The following is a 16,997-nucleotide window of genomic DNA, read 5'->3' as shown; positions in this document are numbered from 1 at the left end:
ATACTTACAGACACAGAATGACATCGATCACCAAAAGGTTCAGGAGGGTTCTTGAAAGTCAGGGTGTATGGTACACAAGGGTTGAAGGTGTGATACTTACAGACACAGAATGACACCGATCACCAAACAGGTCATGAGGGTTCTTGAAAGGTAGGGTGTATGGTACACAAGGGTTGAAGGTGTGATACTTACAGACACAGAATGACACCGATCACCAAATGGTTTATGAGGGTTCTTGAAAGGCAGGATGTATTGCGCGCACAGGGCGAAGGTGTGATACTTACAGACACAGAATGACATCGATCACCAAAAGGTTCAGGAGGGTTCTTGAAAGGCAGGGTGTATGGTACAAAAGGGTTGAATGTGTGACACTTACAGACACAGAATGACACCGATCACCAAAGACACAGAATGACACCGATCACCAAACGGTTCATGAGGGCTCTTGAAAGGCAGGGTGTATGGTACACAAGGGTTGAATGTGTGACACTTACAGACACAGAATGACACCGATCACCAAAGACACAGAATGACACCGATCACCAAACGGTTCATGAGGGCTCTTGAAAGGCAGGGTGTATGGTACACAAGGGTTGAAGGTGTGATACTTACAGACACAGAATGACACCGATCACAAAAAGGTTCATGAGGGCTCTTGAAAGGTAGGGTGTATCGTACGCACAGGGCAAAGGTGTGATACTTACAGACACAGAATGACACCGATCACCAAACTGTTATTGAGGGTTCTTGAAAGGCAGGGTGTATTGTACACAAGGGTTGAAGGTGTGATACTTACACAGAATGACACCGATCACCAAATTGTTCATGAGGGCTCTTGAAAGGTAGGGTGTATGGTACACAAGGGTTGAAGGTGTGATACTTACAGTCACAGAATGACACTGATCACCAAACGGTTATTGAGGGTTCTTGAAAGGCAGGGTGTATTGTACACAAGGGTTGAAGGTGTGATACTTACACAGAATGACACCGATCACCAAATGGTTCATGAGGGCTCTTGAAAGGTAGGGTGTATGGTACACAAGGGTTGAAGGTGTGATACTTACAGACACAGAATGACACCGATCACCAAACGGTTCAGGAGGGTTCTTGAAAGGTAGGGTGTATGGTACACAAGGGTTGAAGGTGTGATACTTACAGACACAGAATGACATCGATCACCAAACGGTTCATGAGGGTTCTTGAAAGGCAAGGTGTATGGTACACAAGGGTTGAAGGTGTAGTTCCACAACTGACTCTGAGTCTTGAACAAGGTTGTGAACCTGCAATACAAACAGTAATATCATAATTGACATTTTAGATAAAATTTTCATATCCCCAAGTAGGGGGTACAGAAATGTCTTTTACCTCGGGGGATATAATTTCATGAATTTTATGGGTGGTTGTGTACACCAGCCAGCCCGACAACAAACTTATCTCACCGACAATATTTATCATCTACCACAATTTCAACATATATTTGAGGGAGATTGAGATGTGAAGTGTTTGTCAGCCTACTGCCATACGACAGTTTGTGAATGATAAGGCTCTGGACATCACATACTTCTGAGGTGAGGTGAGGTGAGGTGAGGTGAGGTGAGGTGAGGTGAAATGGGGTTTAGCGTCGTGTCCAAGATTATTGCACTTATGTAGCGACATGCATGTACGTGTGTGTGTGTTTGTGTGGCTGCTTGTACTAGTCCGGATTGATGCCGATTTATAGTGCTAGCTCACTGAGATACCATGCCGCAGTTTAACATGAATATAAGAGGCGACTAACGGGATCGGGTGGTCAGACTCGTTGACTTGGTTGATGCATGTCATCATATCCCAATTGTGCAGATCAATGCTCATGATGTCAATCACTGGACTGTCTGGTCCAGACTTGTTTATTTACAGACCGCCATCATATAGCTGGAATATTGCTGAGTGCGGCAATAAACAACAAACCAACCAAACCAATCTTCTCCCCCCGAAACCTCAGTTTGAAATTTTAAGAGCGCACCCACACTTGTCCACCTGTTTCTTGACATTTAGGAATTTGACTTAAAACCTGTTTCATACTGTTCACTTCAAAAATCACACTGATACTTTTCAAATGAAAACAATTCCATCTTTGTATTTCTGTCTATTTTCTTCTGTTTCATGAGCATGTCATGTCATGTCATGTCATGTCATGTCATGTCATGTCATGATTGACTTCAAATAAAGCAAAAATACCATAACTCTAGATTGTAAATACAAATAAATTATACTCAAAAACCATTTCTTTGCAAAAGAACATTGATTTTAGGACACATTAGGAAATTTATGGTAATTACAAAAGGTTATTTACCAGAAGCAATGTAATTAATTCAAATACATAATATCACAATTATACATCAAAAACTAACATGACTAAAGATATTAGTAAAAATGCTGTTGTATTTACCTAGTTGTTGACCACTTTTATCACATCATGTGGCTACCTAGCCAGCTGCCATGTGGCTCTGTGCATGCCTTACATGCCTTGATTACATCTATAAATAGACTAGTGCACAGCGCACCCTATTGGCCTTAAGAAAATGAAAATAGTCTACCTTGATACCCAACTGATGCATCATAAAATGAAGACATCTTTAAGTGTATGAGTGAGTGAGTATGGTTTTATGCCGCTTTTAGCAATATTCCAACAATATCACGGCGGGGGACACCAGAAATAGGCTTCACACATTGTGCCAATGTCGGGAATCGAACCTGGGTCTTCGGCGTGACGAGCTAATGCTTTAACCACTAGGCTACCCGACCGCCCCTTAAGTGTATGACCATTACACATACAATTCCTGTAAATCCTGTAAAACTATGTGAATAGTAGTGAATAGTAGTATACTGTCTGATTGCTTGCAGCTCCCTCTCCCAGGGCAGCCATTTTCTGTTAATTATTTTTATTTCTTTAATCACAAATCAGCGACTAAGATACAACATGTCCATTGACTAGGCATGATGTGATTTTAAATTGGCATCTATCTGTTTTTCGCAGAAGCTTTTCCAAATGTAACTGTTGGTAAGTGAATATGGCGATCAGCTGATACACAATCATTTATCTAACAGTTGTAATATACCATGATATACGAAATTGTTTTCTCTAATAGTTGTAATATAAGCAATAATTTTATTTCAATAGTGTATTTATAGTTTTTGTTGCATACTTGATACACTAGGATTTTGACTTGTCTGCGTATTTCAGTATATTTAATGCGTATTTTACGCAAATTTACAGCTTTTCTCAAGCTCTGAGACTAAAGCTGGCAATCAGCATTAACGCTGTATTTTGTAATGACATGGAGAGAGTTACCGGTGCCCTAAGGCCACACATAGAAATCACATTTCTTTGAATGAAAATACCTCGTGACGAATTGTGTTATGTGAAAGTAAGGAATATAATTTGCGCAAGCAAGCTTGACAAAACACAAAGAAAATGAAGAATACGTGAACACGTTAAAGAAACAGAATTTCAATTAAAACATATCTGCGATCTGTGTGGTGATGTCTTTCTGTTGTTTAAATGCTCAAATATTCTTCAGGAATGGATTGTTGGTTGTCAGTTATTCATTAACTTAAAATAACATTTCAATTAAATTACAATTTAAATAGATAGACCTATTTTAATATTTTGACACCCAAGTTTATGTCCTCGTAACTCTCCATTCTTTAAACATATTGGCCCTCAGATTCTGCAGGTTTCAGCTCTACATCACTCAATGGTATAGTCCCTCAGATTCACCACTAGACCAATGGAGACGGTCCCTTGAAGAATCCGGGGTAGAAAAGGTCTTCAGCAACCCATGCTTGCCGGAAAAGGCGACTATGCTTGTCGCAAAAGGCGACTAACGGGATCGGGTGGTCAGGCTCGCTGACTTGGTTGATACATGTCATCGATCCCAATTGCGTGGATCGATGCTCATGATATTAATCACTAGATTGTCTTGTCCAGACTCGATTATTTACAGACCGCCGTCATATAGCTGGAATATTGCTGAGTGTGGCGTTAAACAACAAACCAACCAACCAATCAACCCTCCGATTCAACCTATTCCGCTATCAATGAAACTTATTCTCCTGTTTGCCACACTTAAATTCCAATAAACCTAACCATCTTTTTACCTTGTGTCATACCCCGAAAACACTACATTTACAGGGGTACGACACAGGGCACAATTATGGTTAGGTTTATTGGAATTTAAGTGTGCCAAACAGGAGAAAAAGTTTCATTGATAACGGAATACCAGACCCGTGAAGATCCGGGGTAGAATAGGTCTTCAGCAACCCATGCTTGCTGTGAAAGGCGACTATGCTTGTCATAAGCGGCGACTAACGGGATCGGTGGTCAGGCTCACTGACTTGGTTGATACATGTCATCGATCCCAATTGCGTGGATCGATGCTCATGATATTAATCACTGGATTGTCTGGTCCAGACTCGATTATTTACAGACCGCCGTCACATAGCTGGATTATTGCTGAGTACGGCGTTAAACAACAAATAAACTACATATTTATCAAAAAAATATGCACATAGGAGAAAATCGCTGTCAAAAACAGAACATTTTGCTCGATTTTTACACATTTTTCTCCCAATTTGACCGTTTAATATTTTTCTTATGACTTTTTTTTCATGTCATTCGATAACTAGTAGAATGATCAATAACTGTACTTAATTTTGTTTTATTATTTTCACAAATAACGCTTGTAGAGACATTTTTGTGCAACTGCAGAAATCCATGGTCCACTGACAGACCGTCACGCATACGAGTGACCCCCTCTCAGGTGGTCACTTGTACGCGAGACGGGAGAGCCGTCTCACGTACACGTTACGTCCTCTACTGTTTATCCCTGGTGTAGTCATCAGTATTTCAATCACTCACCAGAAAACCTGCAAACACATCACATGTTTATCAAGATAAATGTTCTTTGATTGTTGTTTGGGAAGTAGCTTGTAAGGCTGCATCTGACTGCTATGAATACCTCTTCAATCGCCCTACAACACAATTAATAACGCTAAAAATACATTGACATTTGTCGTGCCACAGTTCCAGATGAGAAACTACAAGATGGTCAACACCAGGTCAAGGTGACGCTGTTCATGAGCCATTGTTAAACTGTCGTCTTACAGAGTACTTAGAGTTCAGTGGTCCACATCTCATGGAAAATGTTGTGTCATTATGAAATCCAGTCAGACCGTTGAGCTGACACACCCAAACCTTGAATCTCACAATTTTATATGTCTACAGCAATCAAATTTGTTATGTCATGACTAAAACTGGTGATAATAATCTACGATCATGACTTTTTGATATGTTTTGTTGTACTAGAATGTCTGTTACCTGTTTCTCCAAGAAGGCTAATCCACAGCAGCTTGTAGAGCTGTGTGTGGTTGCGATGGCAAATCAAATTATTTCAGTCATGTCAAAGTTAAATGTTGATTCAGCGATGTAACACACACATCAAAAAGAGGAAATTATCAAAAAGAGGAAATTAAAGGTGAAAGTGACAGAACTTTGCCATTAGCTTGGGTTTCAAAAATGATTATCGTATTTTCTTGAGTATAGTGCGCAACCTTGCATAATGTGCACCCCCCTCTTGCAGATTGAGTATTTTGGAAAAGAATGTGTTTCGAATATGTGCAGAAATAAATTACACTGCACCCCTTCAGCAAATTCTGGTAAACGAACGGGTGAAAAGAAACTTGGTCAGTACAAATTTGAAATTTGAGATAAAACATCATCAGACATGTTGATTTACCATTTAAATTGTATTTCTTGTTCTGCTAGGATTTTCACATCCAGGGATTAAGATTACCGTGTGTATTTTCTCGTAAACTAAGCCGTTAACACACGTTTTCTTGGAATCTACCGTGATTAGGCTAAAACTTACCCAATGATATACTGGTATGTGGCCTCAATACTCAGCCTGCCAGGCTCGATATAGCTGAATAAAACATGCACACGTGCAACTGATTACACAAAAACGCTGCCAAATATAATGGCCTCAATGCACCAAGTGAATGAAGAAAAAATTCAAATTTGTGTCTAAATCTAGTGAGTCAGAATTGTTGTATTTCCTAAGCAAGATCTCGTGAATTACATACTGTATGTATTACCCCAAGAATGCTGTAGAGGGTGAAATCATAATCAAATACGACCTTGCTTATGAGTGAGTGAGTGAGTGAGTGAGTATGATTTTTACATGCTTTTAGCAATATTCCAGCAATATCACAGAAGGGAACACCAGAAATGGGTTTCACACATAGTACCCATGTCGGGAATCGAACCCGGGACTTCGGTGTAACGAACGAACGTTTAACCACTAGGCTACCCGACTGACCCCTTGCTTATGAGTGGAATGTAAAACAATCTACATTGTTTTCAATTCTCTAGATAATTTCATGGTCACAAAATGCATTATGCTAAAGTACACATTTTGATCCAATCATATGAACTTGTTAATGATGGTGCTAAAGAGTGACCCAATACTTCCAAACCAAGTCACAGTATTCCCAATTACCGGTAATTACCAGGTTTTTTAACCGGTAAAATAAGGCTTGGGCCTGTCATTCAGGTGACCGCCAGTCCCTCTGGACCGGCAAATAAAGATCCTTATAAATCTTTGTTATTGAACAAAACATTGGCGATATTCATATACCAGGTAAGCACATTTTTCGAATGAAGTCAGCTTGTCTGTTACCATCAGGGTTCCCCTTGTCTATTTTCATTGCAAGGAAATAACATTTTACTTTGAGGTTAAATATCCATTTGTAGTGACTTAGTCATGAAATATTTAAAAAAAGGAGAAAATTGTGACTGAAGTTAGTGTGAATGATGTATAGATCTAATTAAGTTACTTCAAAGATGATGTCTTTCCACTGAACATGATGTTGAAAGAATGAAAACTAGGTAATTTTCATACATTTTTTTATTTGTTGAAAGTTGGGACTGGCAAAAATTAGGGGGGACTGGTAATTATTAGAGCTGCCAGTCCACTAGAGCTGTCAGTTTCAGAAGCCACCGGGGACTCTGTACAAAGAATTCTGAAAGTTGACAAAGAAGCCATCTGAGTCTTAGCAATCAACAGAAACCCAATCCAAATGTTTTTTACTTGTTTTTTTCTAAAGGGGATTCAGTGCCCTAAAAAACCTGATACTTCTTGTGATCACAGGTGATGGCAGGGGGTCATCGAGTTACCCCGTGACACAGAGCTTGTTCTCACCCAACACTTAATGAAAACAGCCTTATTCCTTCCTGAATATGAGGCCCGGATTTCATGATCCTCTTTCCTTACATTGACTGCTACCCTGCTCAACATGAGGTAGGGGTCTCTCCATCATAACCAACTGTGTCGGTACAAACACTGACCAGACCCCCCACAGGGAGACAAGTGTCATGTACAGAGACCCCCCACAGGGAGACAAGTGTCAGGTACAGAGACCCCCCACAAGGAGACAAGTGTCAGGTAAAGAGACCCCCCACAGGGAGACAAGTGTCAGGTACAGAGACCCCCACAGGGAGACAAGTGCCATGTACAGAGACCCCCACAAGGAGACAAGTGTCAGGTACAGAGACCCCCCACAGGGAGACAAGTGTCAGGTACAGACACCCCCACAGGGAGACAAGTGTCATGTACAGAGACCCCCCACAGGGAGACAAATGTCAGGTACAGAGACCCCCCACAGGGAGACAAGTGTCAGGTACAGAGACCCCCCCCCGGGAGACAAGTGTCATGTACAGAGACCCCCACTGGGAGACAAGTGTCATGTACAGAGACCCCCACAAGGAGACAAGTGTCATGTACAGAGATCCCCACAGGGAGACAAGTGTCAGGTACAGAGACCCACCACAGGGAGACAAGTGTCATGTACAGAGACCCCCACAGGGAGACAAGTGTCATGTACAGAGACCTCCACAGGGAGACAAGTGTCAGGTACAGAGACCCACCACAGGGAGACAAGTGTCATGTACAGACACCCCCACAAGGAGACAAGTGTCAGGTAAAGAGACCCCCACAGGGAGACAAATGTCATGTACAGAGACCCCCCACAGGGAGACAAGTGTCATGTACAGAGACCCCCCACAGGGAGACAAGTGTCATGTACAGACACCCCCCACAAGGAGACAAGTGTCAGGTACAGAGACCCCCACAGGGAGACAAATGTCATGTACAGAGACCCCCCACAGGGAGACAAGTGTCATGTACAGAGACCCCCACAGGGAGACAAATGTCATTTACAGAGACCCACCACAGGGAGACAAATGTCAGGTACAGAGACCCCCCACAGGAAGACAAGTGTCAGGTACAGAGACCCCCCACAGGGAGACAAGTGTCAGGTACAGAGACCCCCCACAGGGAGACAAGTGTCATGTACAGAGACCCCCCACAGGGAGACAAGTGTCAGGTACAGAGACCCCCCACAGGGAGACAAGTGTCAGGTACAGAGACCCCCACAGGGAGACAAGTGTCATGTACAGAGACCCCCCACAGGGAGACAAGTGTCATGTACAGAGACCCCCACAAGGAGACAAGTGTCATGTACAGAGACCCCCACAGGGAGACAAGTGTCATGTACAGAGACCCCCACAAGGAGACAAGTGTCATGTACAGAGACCCCCCACAGGGAGACAAGTGTCATGTACAGAGACCCCCACAAGGAGACAAGTGTCATGTACAGAGACCCCCACAGGGAGACAAATGTCAGGTACAGAGACCCCCACTGGGAGACAAGTGTCATGTACAGAGTCCCCCCACAGAGAGACAAGTGTCAGGTACAGAGACCCCCCACATGGAGACAAGTGTCATGTACAGAGACCCCCACAGGGAGACAAGTGTCATGTACAGAGACCCCCACAGGGAGACAAGTGTCAAGGACAGAGACCCCCCACAGGGAGACAAGTGTCATGTACAGAGATCCCCACTGGGAGACAAGTGTCAGGTACAGAGACCCACCACAGGGAGACAAGTGTCATGTACAGAGACCCCCACAGGGAGGCAAGTGTCAGGTACAGAGATCCCCACTGGGAGACAAGTGTCAGGTACAGAGACCCCCCACAGGGAGACAAGTGTCATGTACAGAGACCCCCCACAGGGAGACAAGTGTCAGGTACAGAGACCCCCCACAGGGAGACAAGTGTCATGTACAGACACCCCCACAGGGAGACAAGTGTCAGGTACAGAGATCCCCACAAGGAGACAAGTGTCATGTACAGAGACCCCCCACAGGGAGACAAGTGTCATGTACAGAGACCCCCACAGGGAGACAAGTGTCATGTACAGACACCCCCACAGGGAGACAAGTGTCAGGTACAGAGACCCCCCACAGGGAGACAAGTGTCAGGTACAGAGACCCACCACAGGGAGACAAGTGTCAGGTACAGAGATCCCCACTGGGAGACAAGTGTCAGGTACAGAGACCCCCCACAGGGAGACAAGTGTCAGGTACAGAGACCCCCCACAGGGAGACAAGTGTCATGTACAGAGACCCCCCACAGGGAGACAAGTGTCAGGTACAGAGATCCCCACAGGGAGACAAGTGTCAGGTACAGAGACCCCCATAGGGAGACAAGTGTCAGGTACAGAGACCCCCATAGGGAGACAATTGTCAGGTACAGAGACCCCCATAGGGAGACAAGTGTCATGTACAGAGACCCCCACAGGGAGACAAGTGTCAGGTACAGAGACCCCCCACAGGGAGACAAGTGTCTCCCCCACAGGGAGTGTTGGCAACAGTATGAAATATCACAGAATCACTATCAAACTTTAGCACATCATGTTGGGAATGAAGAACAAATACTCTTTACATACAAATTCCTGTCTGTCATCCTACAGATGACCTTGTACGCCCTGACTTGTATGTCAATGTAGGGAGACACAAGCACTGAATGGGCCATTACACTCGGGGCTAAACAAAACAGAAGACTTTAATGTCGAATAATGCAGGTCAAGGTGAACAAATTGTAGCACAAGAACATAAAGAACTCGTGTTGCACAGTCGAATATAAACACTTACCGTATTAAACGTAATAAGCGCCCCACTCTAATAAGCGCCCACGGCAATATTTGCTAACATATTGGCTAGTGAACAATACCTATTAGCACCCCTTCCAATTGATCAATTGACGCAACACTTATTTATTCGCGTACAATATGGATTCATGTGTTATATGCACCCTTAATTATGGGCAATTAAATTCTGGAAAAATGTATCTCTCGTATATAAACATTTCAGGCTGTCAGCATAAACCACAAAATTTATCTTTCAATTTTTTTTTTTACAGTTTTTTTTCACCAAAATTATAATAAGAGCCCCCTATTTCTAATTTTGAGACACCCTGGGCGCTTATTACGTCGAATACGGTAACTAAAAGTGAATTTCCCTTAATGGAGTATGCAGGGAACAAAACGTGAATCTCTTGATAAACTGATAACATAATTCAGATAATATATGTGGGAAACGAAACGTGAATTTTAAAAAGATGAAGAAACGTAAATGTGACAAATTAACTAAAAATATTATTCTCAAAGTCTATCTATCAAACCTATCGGTGGTATCAATAGTCTAGCTTTATTGTAGCTAGCTATGGTGCGTCCTATTGTGTCGACCTATGTAAAGGAATGTGTTCTACCTACATAGTATCCTTGACAAGCTATAAAACAAATCTGTCAAACTGTACAGCCTGTCATAAGGAGATATAAAACCAGTCTTGAATGTACGTCCTGTTCGATTTGCCTCGTTTTGCACATGCTTGGACAGCACCTGCCAATTTTGAACAATTGATTACCATCAGTTAATTATTTATGTAACATAAAAAAATATATACCGTAATCAACGTAATATGCGCCCCGCTCTAATAAGCGCCCACGGCAATATTTGCTGATATATTGGCTAGTGAACAATCCCAATTAGCACCCCTTCCGATTGATCAATGTACACAACACTTACTTATCTGCGTATAATACGCACTCATGTGTAATATGCACCCTTAATTATGAGCAATTAAATTCTGGAAAAATGCATCTCTCGTATATAAACATTTCAGGCTGTCAGCATAAACCACCAAAATAATATTCTAATAAGAGCCCCCTATTTCTAATTTTGAAAGCGCCCTGGGCGCTTATTACGTCGAATACGGTACTGTAAATCTTGATATTAACGCGAGCGTGAATTAAATGCGAAAAATGCGAGTGGTCTTTGCTCGCATTATTAAACATCGCATTTATATCAACAATAAGACATTTTGGATAGCAGAAATACCAACTTAGACATACGGTGAACACAAAGAACTATGTATTCCACATCACTGTTTATTGAACAGCACTTGTTACAAGTATATAAACAATGTCATTCAAACACTAATTACATCCTGTGAATTGTCACTGCTGGGGTCAAGACAAGCGTTCTACTCACTCATGTCATCACTGATCACACCTGCAAGTCCAGACAGACGCCAACCAACACGGTGTCTTTGCTCTTTGCAACTGCATCAAAGGCCAGCACGAGCCAGGGCGTTGTTTTAGCTGAAGTACTCTTTTCAGCGCTAATAAGCGGTGCTATTTGGTGTGTGATTGGATTAATGTAAGGTTGGATTAAAGTGAAGATTCTCCTGTAAACCTGACGGAGGACATTTTGTTTAGACATAAATCCACTGATGCTTGAGAGGAGGGGGTGTCGCATTCATACTGAGTCGCTTTTTTGGCTAGGGGCCAGCGGTCGCATTCTTTTAAAGACGCAGTAATTTCACGTTTTACTGTATCTAATATCACTTATTAGCACTCCCTTCTTGAAGGCTGTCTGTATACAACAGTACTATTTCAGACAATTGGATCATCACTGTTTGCGAACTTGAATTCAGTTTCTTTTCTTCTACTTTTCCTCTCCCGTGAAGATCTGGGGTAGAATAGGTCTTCAGCAACCCATGCTTGCCGTAAAAGGCGACTATGCTTGTCGTAAGAGGCGACTAACAGGATCGGATGGTCAGGCTTGCTGACTTGTCTGATACATGTCATCGTATCCCAATTGCGTAGATCGGTGCTCATGATGTCAGTCACTGGATTTTCTGGTCCAGGCTCGATTATTTACGCACCGGCTTCATATAGCTGGAATATTGCTGAATGCGGCGTTAACAATCTACTTTTCTTCAGTGGATCAATCCTGCTTTCAAGGGCTGATCAATATACAATGATCACAGATCATCCGGTGTTTTCTCGATCTTCACATACACCTTTACATCACAGTCCGTGTACGAAAATAGAATTGATTATCTGAAGACAGATAACTACTTTCTGTCTGCACACACTATAATACAAACACAGAACATGTCAGCAGCGCTCATTTTGTCTGCCTGAATAACACTAAAGGTTTCAGACTAACATCTTAGTTTCTATGATGGTGGACAGCAAGATCTACGGTGTGTTCATCATATCTTAGATGACACATAGGAGAGTGCCGGAGTTGGATCATATAATATATATTTTTTTAAGGACAATGCTTGGAGACGATGTGACAGAGGTACTAAAAAACATAAAGCAGATTGCTTGCCCAATACATAACAAAAAGAGAATCAAAATACCCCACCTTGGTCATCATAGACTAAGTATTACAGAGATATCTCTAGGATTCTTAACTAAGTGCCCCTGGAAGTCAAATTGGGAAAAATCGTTAATTTGTTCAAAATTGACTGGTTTTAATGTTGTTGTTTTTATTATTACAGCTAAATACCTTCATCTTGTGTGTCTATATGCTGGTGCTTGTATGGTGCAATTGTCTGGTCTAGAAGTGTCTGTTTATATTTACTATGTCATCTTGTTGCGTGGCATGAGCTCACAAGCCACTCACTCTCCAGCTTTCAGCATTACAGTAAGTGAGTTGGGTTGAACAGCACTTTTAACAGTATTCCAGTTATATCACGGCGTGTCAGCTTAATGTGGGAGGAAAGCCCGAAGTGATGCAGGTCTCAGACATTTACCACTTCGGTAAAACCCACGAGCACGGGTATGGTGCTGACATACCTAGAAACATAATCAAGGCGAACCGGGAATCAAACCCACAATCATAGGTTTCTGGCATGCCCAAGGGATGCAACTCTGCACAGAGAATAGCGGCGCCTTAGACGACTGGCTCACCCGTGCCCCCAAGTGCCCCTGGAAGGGTAATTGGGAATTTTTTTTTATTTTTTCAAAATTGACTGGTTTTAATGTTGTTGTTATTATTATTACAGCTAAATTCCTTCATCTTGTGGGTCTATGTGCTGGTGCTTGTGTGGTCGAATTGTCTCCCGCCACGATCCACTCTTGGTCTGATCTAGAAGTGTCTGTCTATATTTACTATGTCATATTGTTGTGTGGCATGAGCTCACAAGCCACTCACTCTCCAGCTTTCAGCATTACAGTAAGTGAGTTTGGTTTAACAGCCCTTTTAACAGTATTCCAGTTATATCGCAGTGTGTCAGCTTAATGTGGTAGGAAAGCCCAAAGTGATGCAGGTCTCAGACATTTACCACTTCGGTAAAACCCACGAGCACGGGTATGGTGCTGACATACCTAGAAACATAATCGGGGCGAACCGGGATTCAAACCCACAATCATAGGTTTCTGGCATGCCCAAGGGAGGCAACTCTGCACAGCGAATCGTGGCACTTTAGACGACTGGGCCACCCCTTTCAGTATTTCAACACCTGCTATACTCTTGCATTCATCTGCTGTTCATTGCAAGGTGGCCTACAGTTTTTTATATAAAGCCAACCAAAAGACGGCTGCCGTGAATCACCTCCTCGCCAGGATTTGGAAGATTCCCAGGACGGCGCCAACGGTCCAACTATTGACATCGGCGACCAGTAAGTCATTGAGATCAGCTAGACCTCATTGAACTGACCCCATTGCCAAACATGCAAATATCAGCTCCTATGCTTCTTCAAGTAGGTAATGCAGATAATACAAACGTTTTGCCGCGAGTTGGCACCGAAGCCAACATCGAAGAGCCCCAACACGTAATGGCGACTGTTCCGTCGATGCTAACAATATCTAGCCAACTCAGCAACATCCTGGATATTCTGGGCAAGACAATGGCCCAAGATCCCTCTCAGAACTTTACGGGCATGCTTGGGGTAAGTACATTTAATTTGGGGGAACGGTGTCAGTGGTGGCAAGAAATCCTGGCATGTTTCTTTGCAACCTCTTTTGCAGGGCAGTGGTTGCGGCATTGGTGTTCACTTAACAGGAGTCAAGCTCTTTTCTGCAACTTCTTTGAGTGGCATTTAGAAGTTGGTGTGATGAAGTAAGACGAGTTCTATGGATGAACAACTTCTTTATTACAATTAGTGCGACGTTTCGGTGTAGATCTTAACACCTTTATCAAGCAAGTGATGGATAGTGCTAAACAACATAGGTATATATACTTATTGACATCTAAGTTTATACAGTGACTAATTGATGGATACAGAGAGCTGATTAAGATAATTGGAGTGAGTGAGTGAGCGAGGTTTTACGCCGCTTTTAGCAATATTCCAGCAATATCACGGCAGGGGACACCAGAAATGGGCTTCACACATTGTACCCATGTCGGGAATCGAACCCGGGTCTTCGGCATGACGAGCGAACGCTTTAACCACTAGGCTACCCGACCGCCCCAAGATAATTGGAAGCCAGTGGAAGACTAATGAACACAGAGTAAACAAGCACACTGATAGAGATGATGGAAGCCACTGGATTAATTGGATGGACAAAGGGATTTAGCAATTAGGTGATGGTTAGCAGGCGGGATGTAATAGCCTTGGTCTCTGTTCATTGCTGGCTGGATCCTTTTGATGTAGATGGCTTCTAGGAGTTTCCTGATTTTGTAGTCTGATTGGTTGTTGGCTAGGATCTTGATGTTGTTCTCTTTTTTGCAGTCCACCAGTACCTCCACATACACAATTCCATCCAAATAACATCTCACCTTAATTTCAAGCTCCTCTATAAAACAGGATAGCCGAGCTTGGCCTAATGGGGTCATGTCCTTACATAATACAAACCATTAAAATCTCTTTTCACATTTATTGGTCTTGTCCTAGGTGAATAAAGGTTACTTCTACAAAGCTGTGATATTGCTTAGTATTTTTTATACATATTAAAACATTGAACTGGGGAATTATCAGTTCCAAATTGGGAAGTCTTACTGACATATGCTGCAGTTTTGGGTCTGAATATTGGTGTAATCCCTGTATTGATAATAATAATTTGTGCATGTAGTATATAGAGGATTCATCACGAGTGTTTTTTTAATATGCGAAATATCAACCGAGTCTTAGTTAATCAGTATTTGCCGAGCCTTTGGCGAGGCAAATACCGATTAACGGGACGAGGTTGATATTTCCCATATTAAAAACACAAGTGATGAATTCTATTTATAATTTTCACATTTTTGCTTCCAAATTAAGGAATAATTGCATTAAACATTAACATCAGCAACTTGTCGAAATCTTACGTATAGATCGTGCGTAGTGATACATGTTTTCCATAGCCATGTAAACCAAAATAAACAATTCGCTGAGAAAAAAAGTTCCTCGGATTATTTTAAACAAAATACTTGAACAGACTTTTGCAGAATAATTGAAACTTTAATAACGGTAACAACAACGATTCTGTGTAATCTGATTATATCTCTGGTGTAACTTCACTTATAATATATAGTTTCAAATCAAACCGCTCGCTCTTCCGGTTATCTAATTTGCATATCTAATTTGCATACTTATGTCATTGGGGTATGACATACATGTTTTTATGTCATAAGCTTATGTCATGGATAAATGCTTAAGTTAAATGATAAATGTATTTATTAATATGTGTGAGTTTAGGCATGTGAACAGGGCTTTTGTTCTTTTCAATATTCTAGTCCAGCTTAATATTTGTCTGATGGTTGTGGTCATCAGTTTAGGTAGATTCTAATTGATGAGGCATTCTTCCATCTGATAGTCCTGACTGGAATATAAATCTTTTAGGTTTTGGGGTTTTTTTTACTAAAAGCCTAGGCAAGTCTAGATGAAAATTTTTACTAACAAAGTCTAGTTTGCTTGATGAAAACAGCAGAGGAAAGGTTCTTTCGCAGAAAAAAAAAAATCTTTTAAAGACATGGTTTCATCGACTAAGTGTTAGTCTATCCATCTGGTTGTCCCCTCCTTAACTGCTGCATATGAAGCACCTATTTGTTGGGGGGGGGTTTCTTTACATTTTTATTGCACCTGTTGGTTGCAAAGTAAAACACATGTACCATATCTGAGTGAGTAAGTGAGTTGTATTTATCTCCACCTTGTTTGTTTGTTTGTTGTTTAACGCAGCACTCAGCAATATGCCAACTATGTGATGGCAGTCTGAAAATAATTGAGTCTGGACCAGACAATCCAGTGATTTACATCATAAGCATCAATTACAATTGGGATACGATGACATGCATCAACCAAGTCACCAAGCCTGACCACCTGATCCCGTGTGTCGCCTCTTATGACAGTCGCCTCTTATGGCAAGCATGGGTTGCTGAAAACCTATTTCTAGTATACCCAGATCTTAACGGTTCTATCTCCACCCATCTTCCCGAGGCAAGTGAGTTAACTGACTATATAAAAGTCCAATTTCCACCGTTGCCAAACTAGGCTGGTATTATGGAGTTAGAATTTGGCTGGACTAACTAGTCTATGCATAGTCCAATCAAAATCGCGCATCGAAATCCGGTTCGCAAAGTGTCATGCAGATTTCGGTCGACTGCAGGATTTGCAAAGCATGTGCACCGCTAACTCGTTGTCAACAGATATTTTCTAAATATTTTCATGTTTTTAATCAAGGTGCTCACGTGATTTGATGCACTTCGCGATGTAAGACTCGTTTTATCACAATATAGATCTTGATTTTCGATCAGATCGTCTTGACAGGGCGCCACTGTTTTGTTTGAAGCAAAGATCTACGTACATTACCATATTCAAAGTAATAAGCACCCTGCTCTAATAA

At 42.0% G+C, this 16,997-nt stretch overlaps 1 protein-coding gene across 1 annotated transcript in view; it reads right to left on the bottom strand.

Annotated features, from left to right (window-relative positions):
* Positions 1 to 16,997, bottom strand: part of LOC124152564 (probable serine/threonine-protein kinase drkC) — a 65,718-nt gene that overhangs the window by 47,626 nt on the left and 1,095 nt on the right. Inside the window, exon 2 of the mRNA XM_048394517.1 lies at positions 1,157 to 1,280. Within this exon, the coding sequence (XP_048250474.1) occupies positions 1,157 to 1,280 (124 nt within the window). The remainder of the gene's footprint in view (positions 1 to 1,156; positions 1,281 to 16,997) is intronic.

Source organism: Haliotis rufescens, unplaced genomic scaffold, assembly GCF_023055435.1.
Source record: "Haliotis rufescens isolate VD_foot unplaced genomic scaffold, xgHalRufe1.0.p SCAF_13, whole genome shotgun sequence".
Lineage (NCBI taxonomy): Eukaryota > Metazoa > Mollusca > Gastropoda > Lepetellida > Haliotidae > Haliotis > Haliotis rufescens.
The sequence above is the reverse complement of the archived record's forward strand: the minus strand, read 5'-3'. Positions and strand labels throughout refer to the sequence as shown.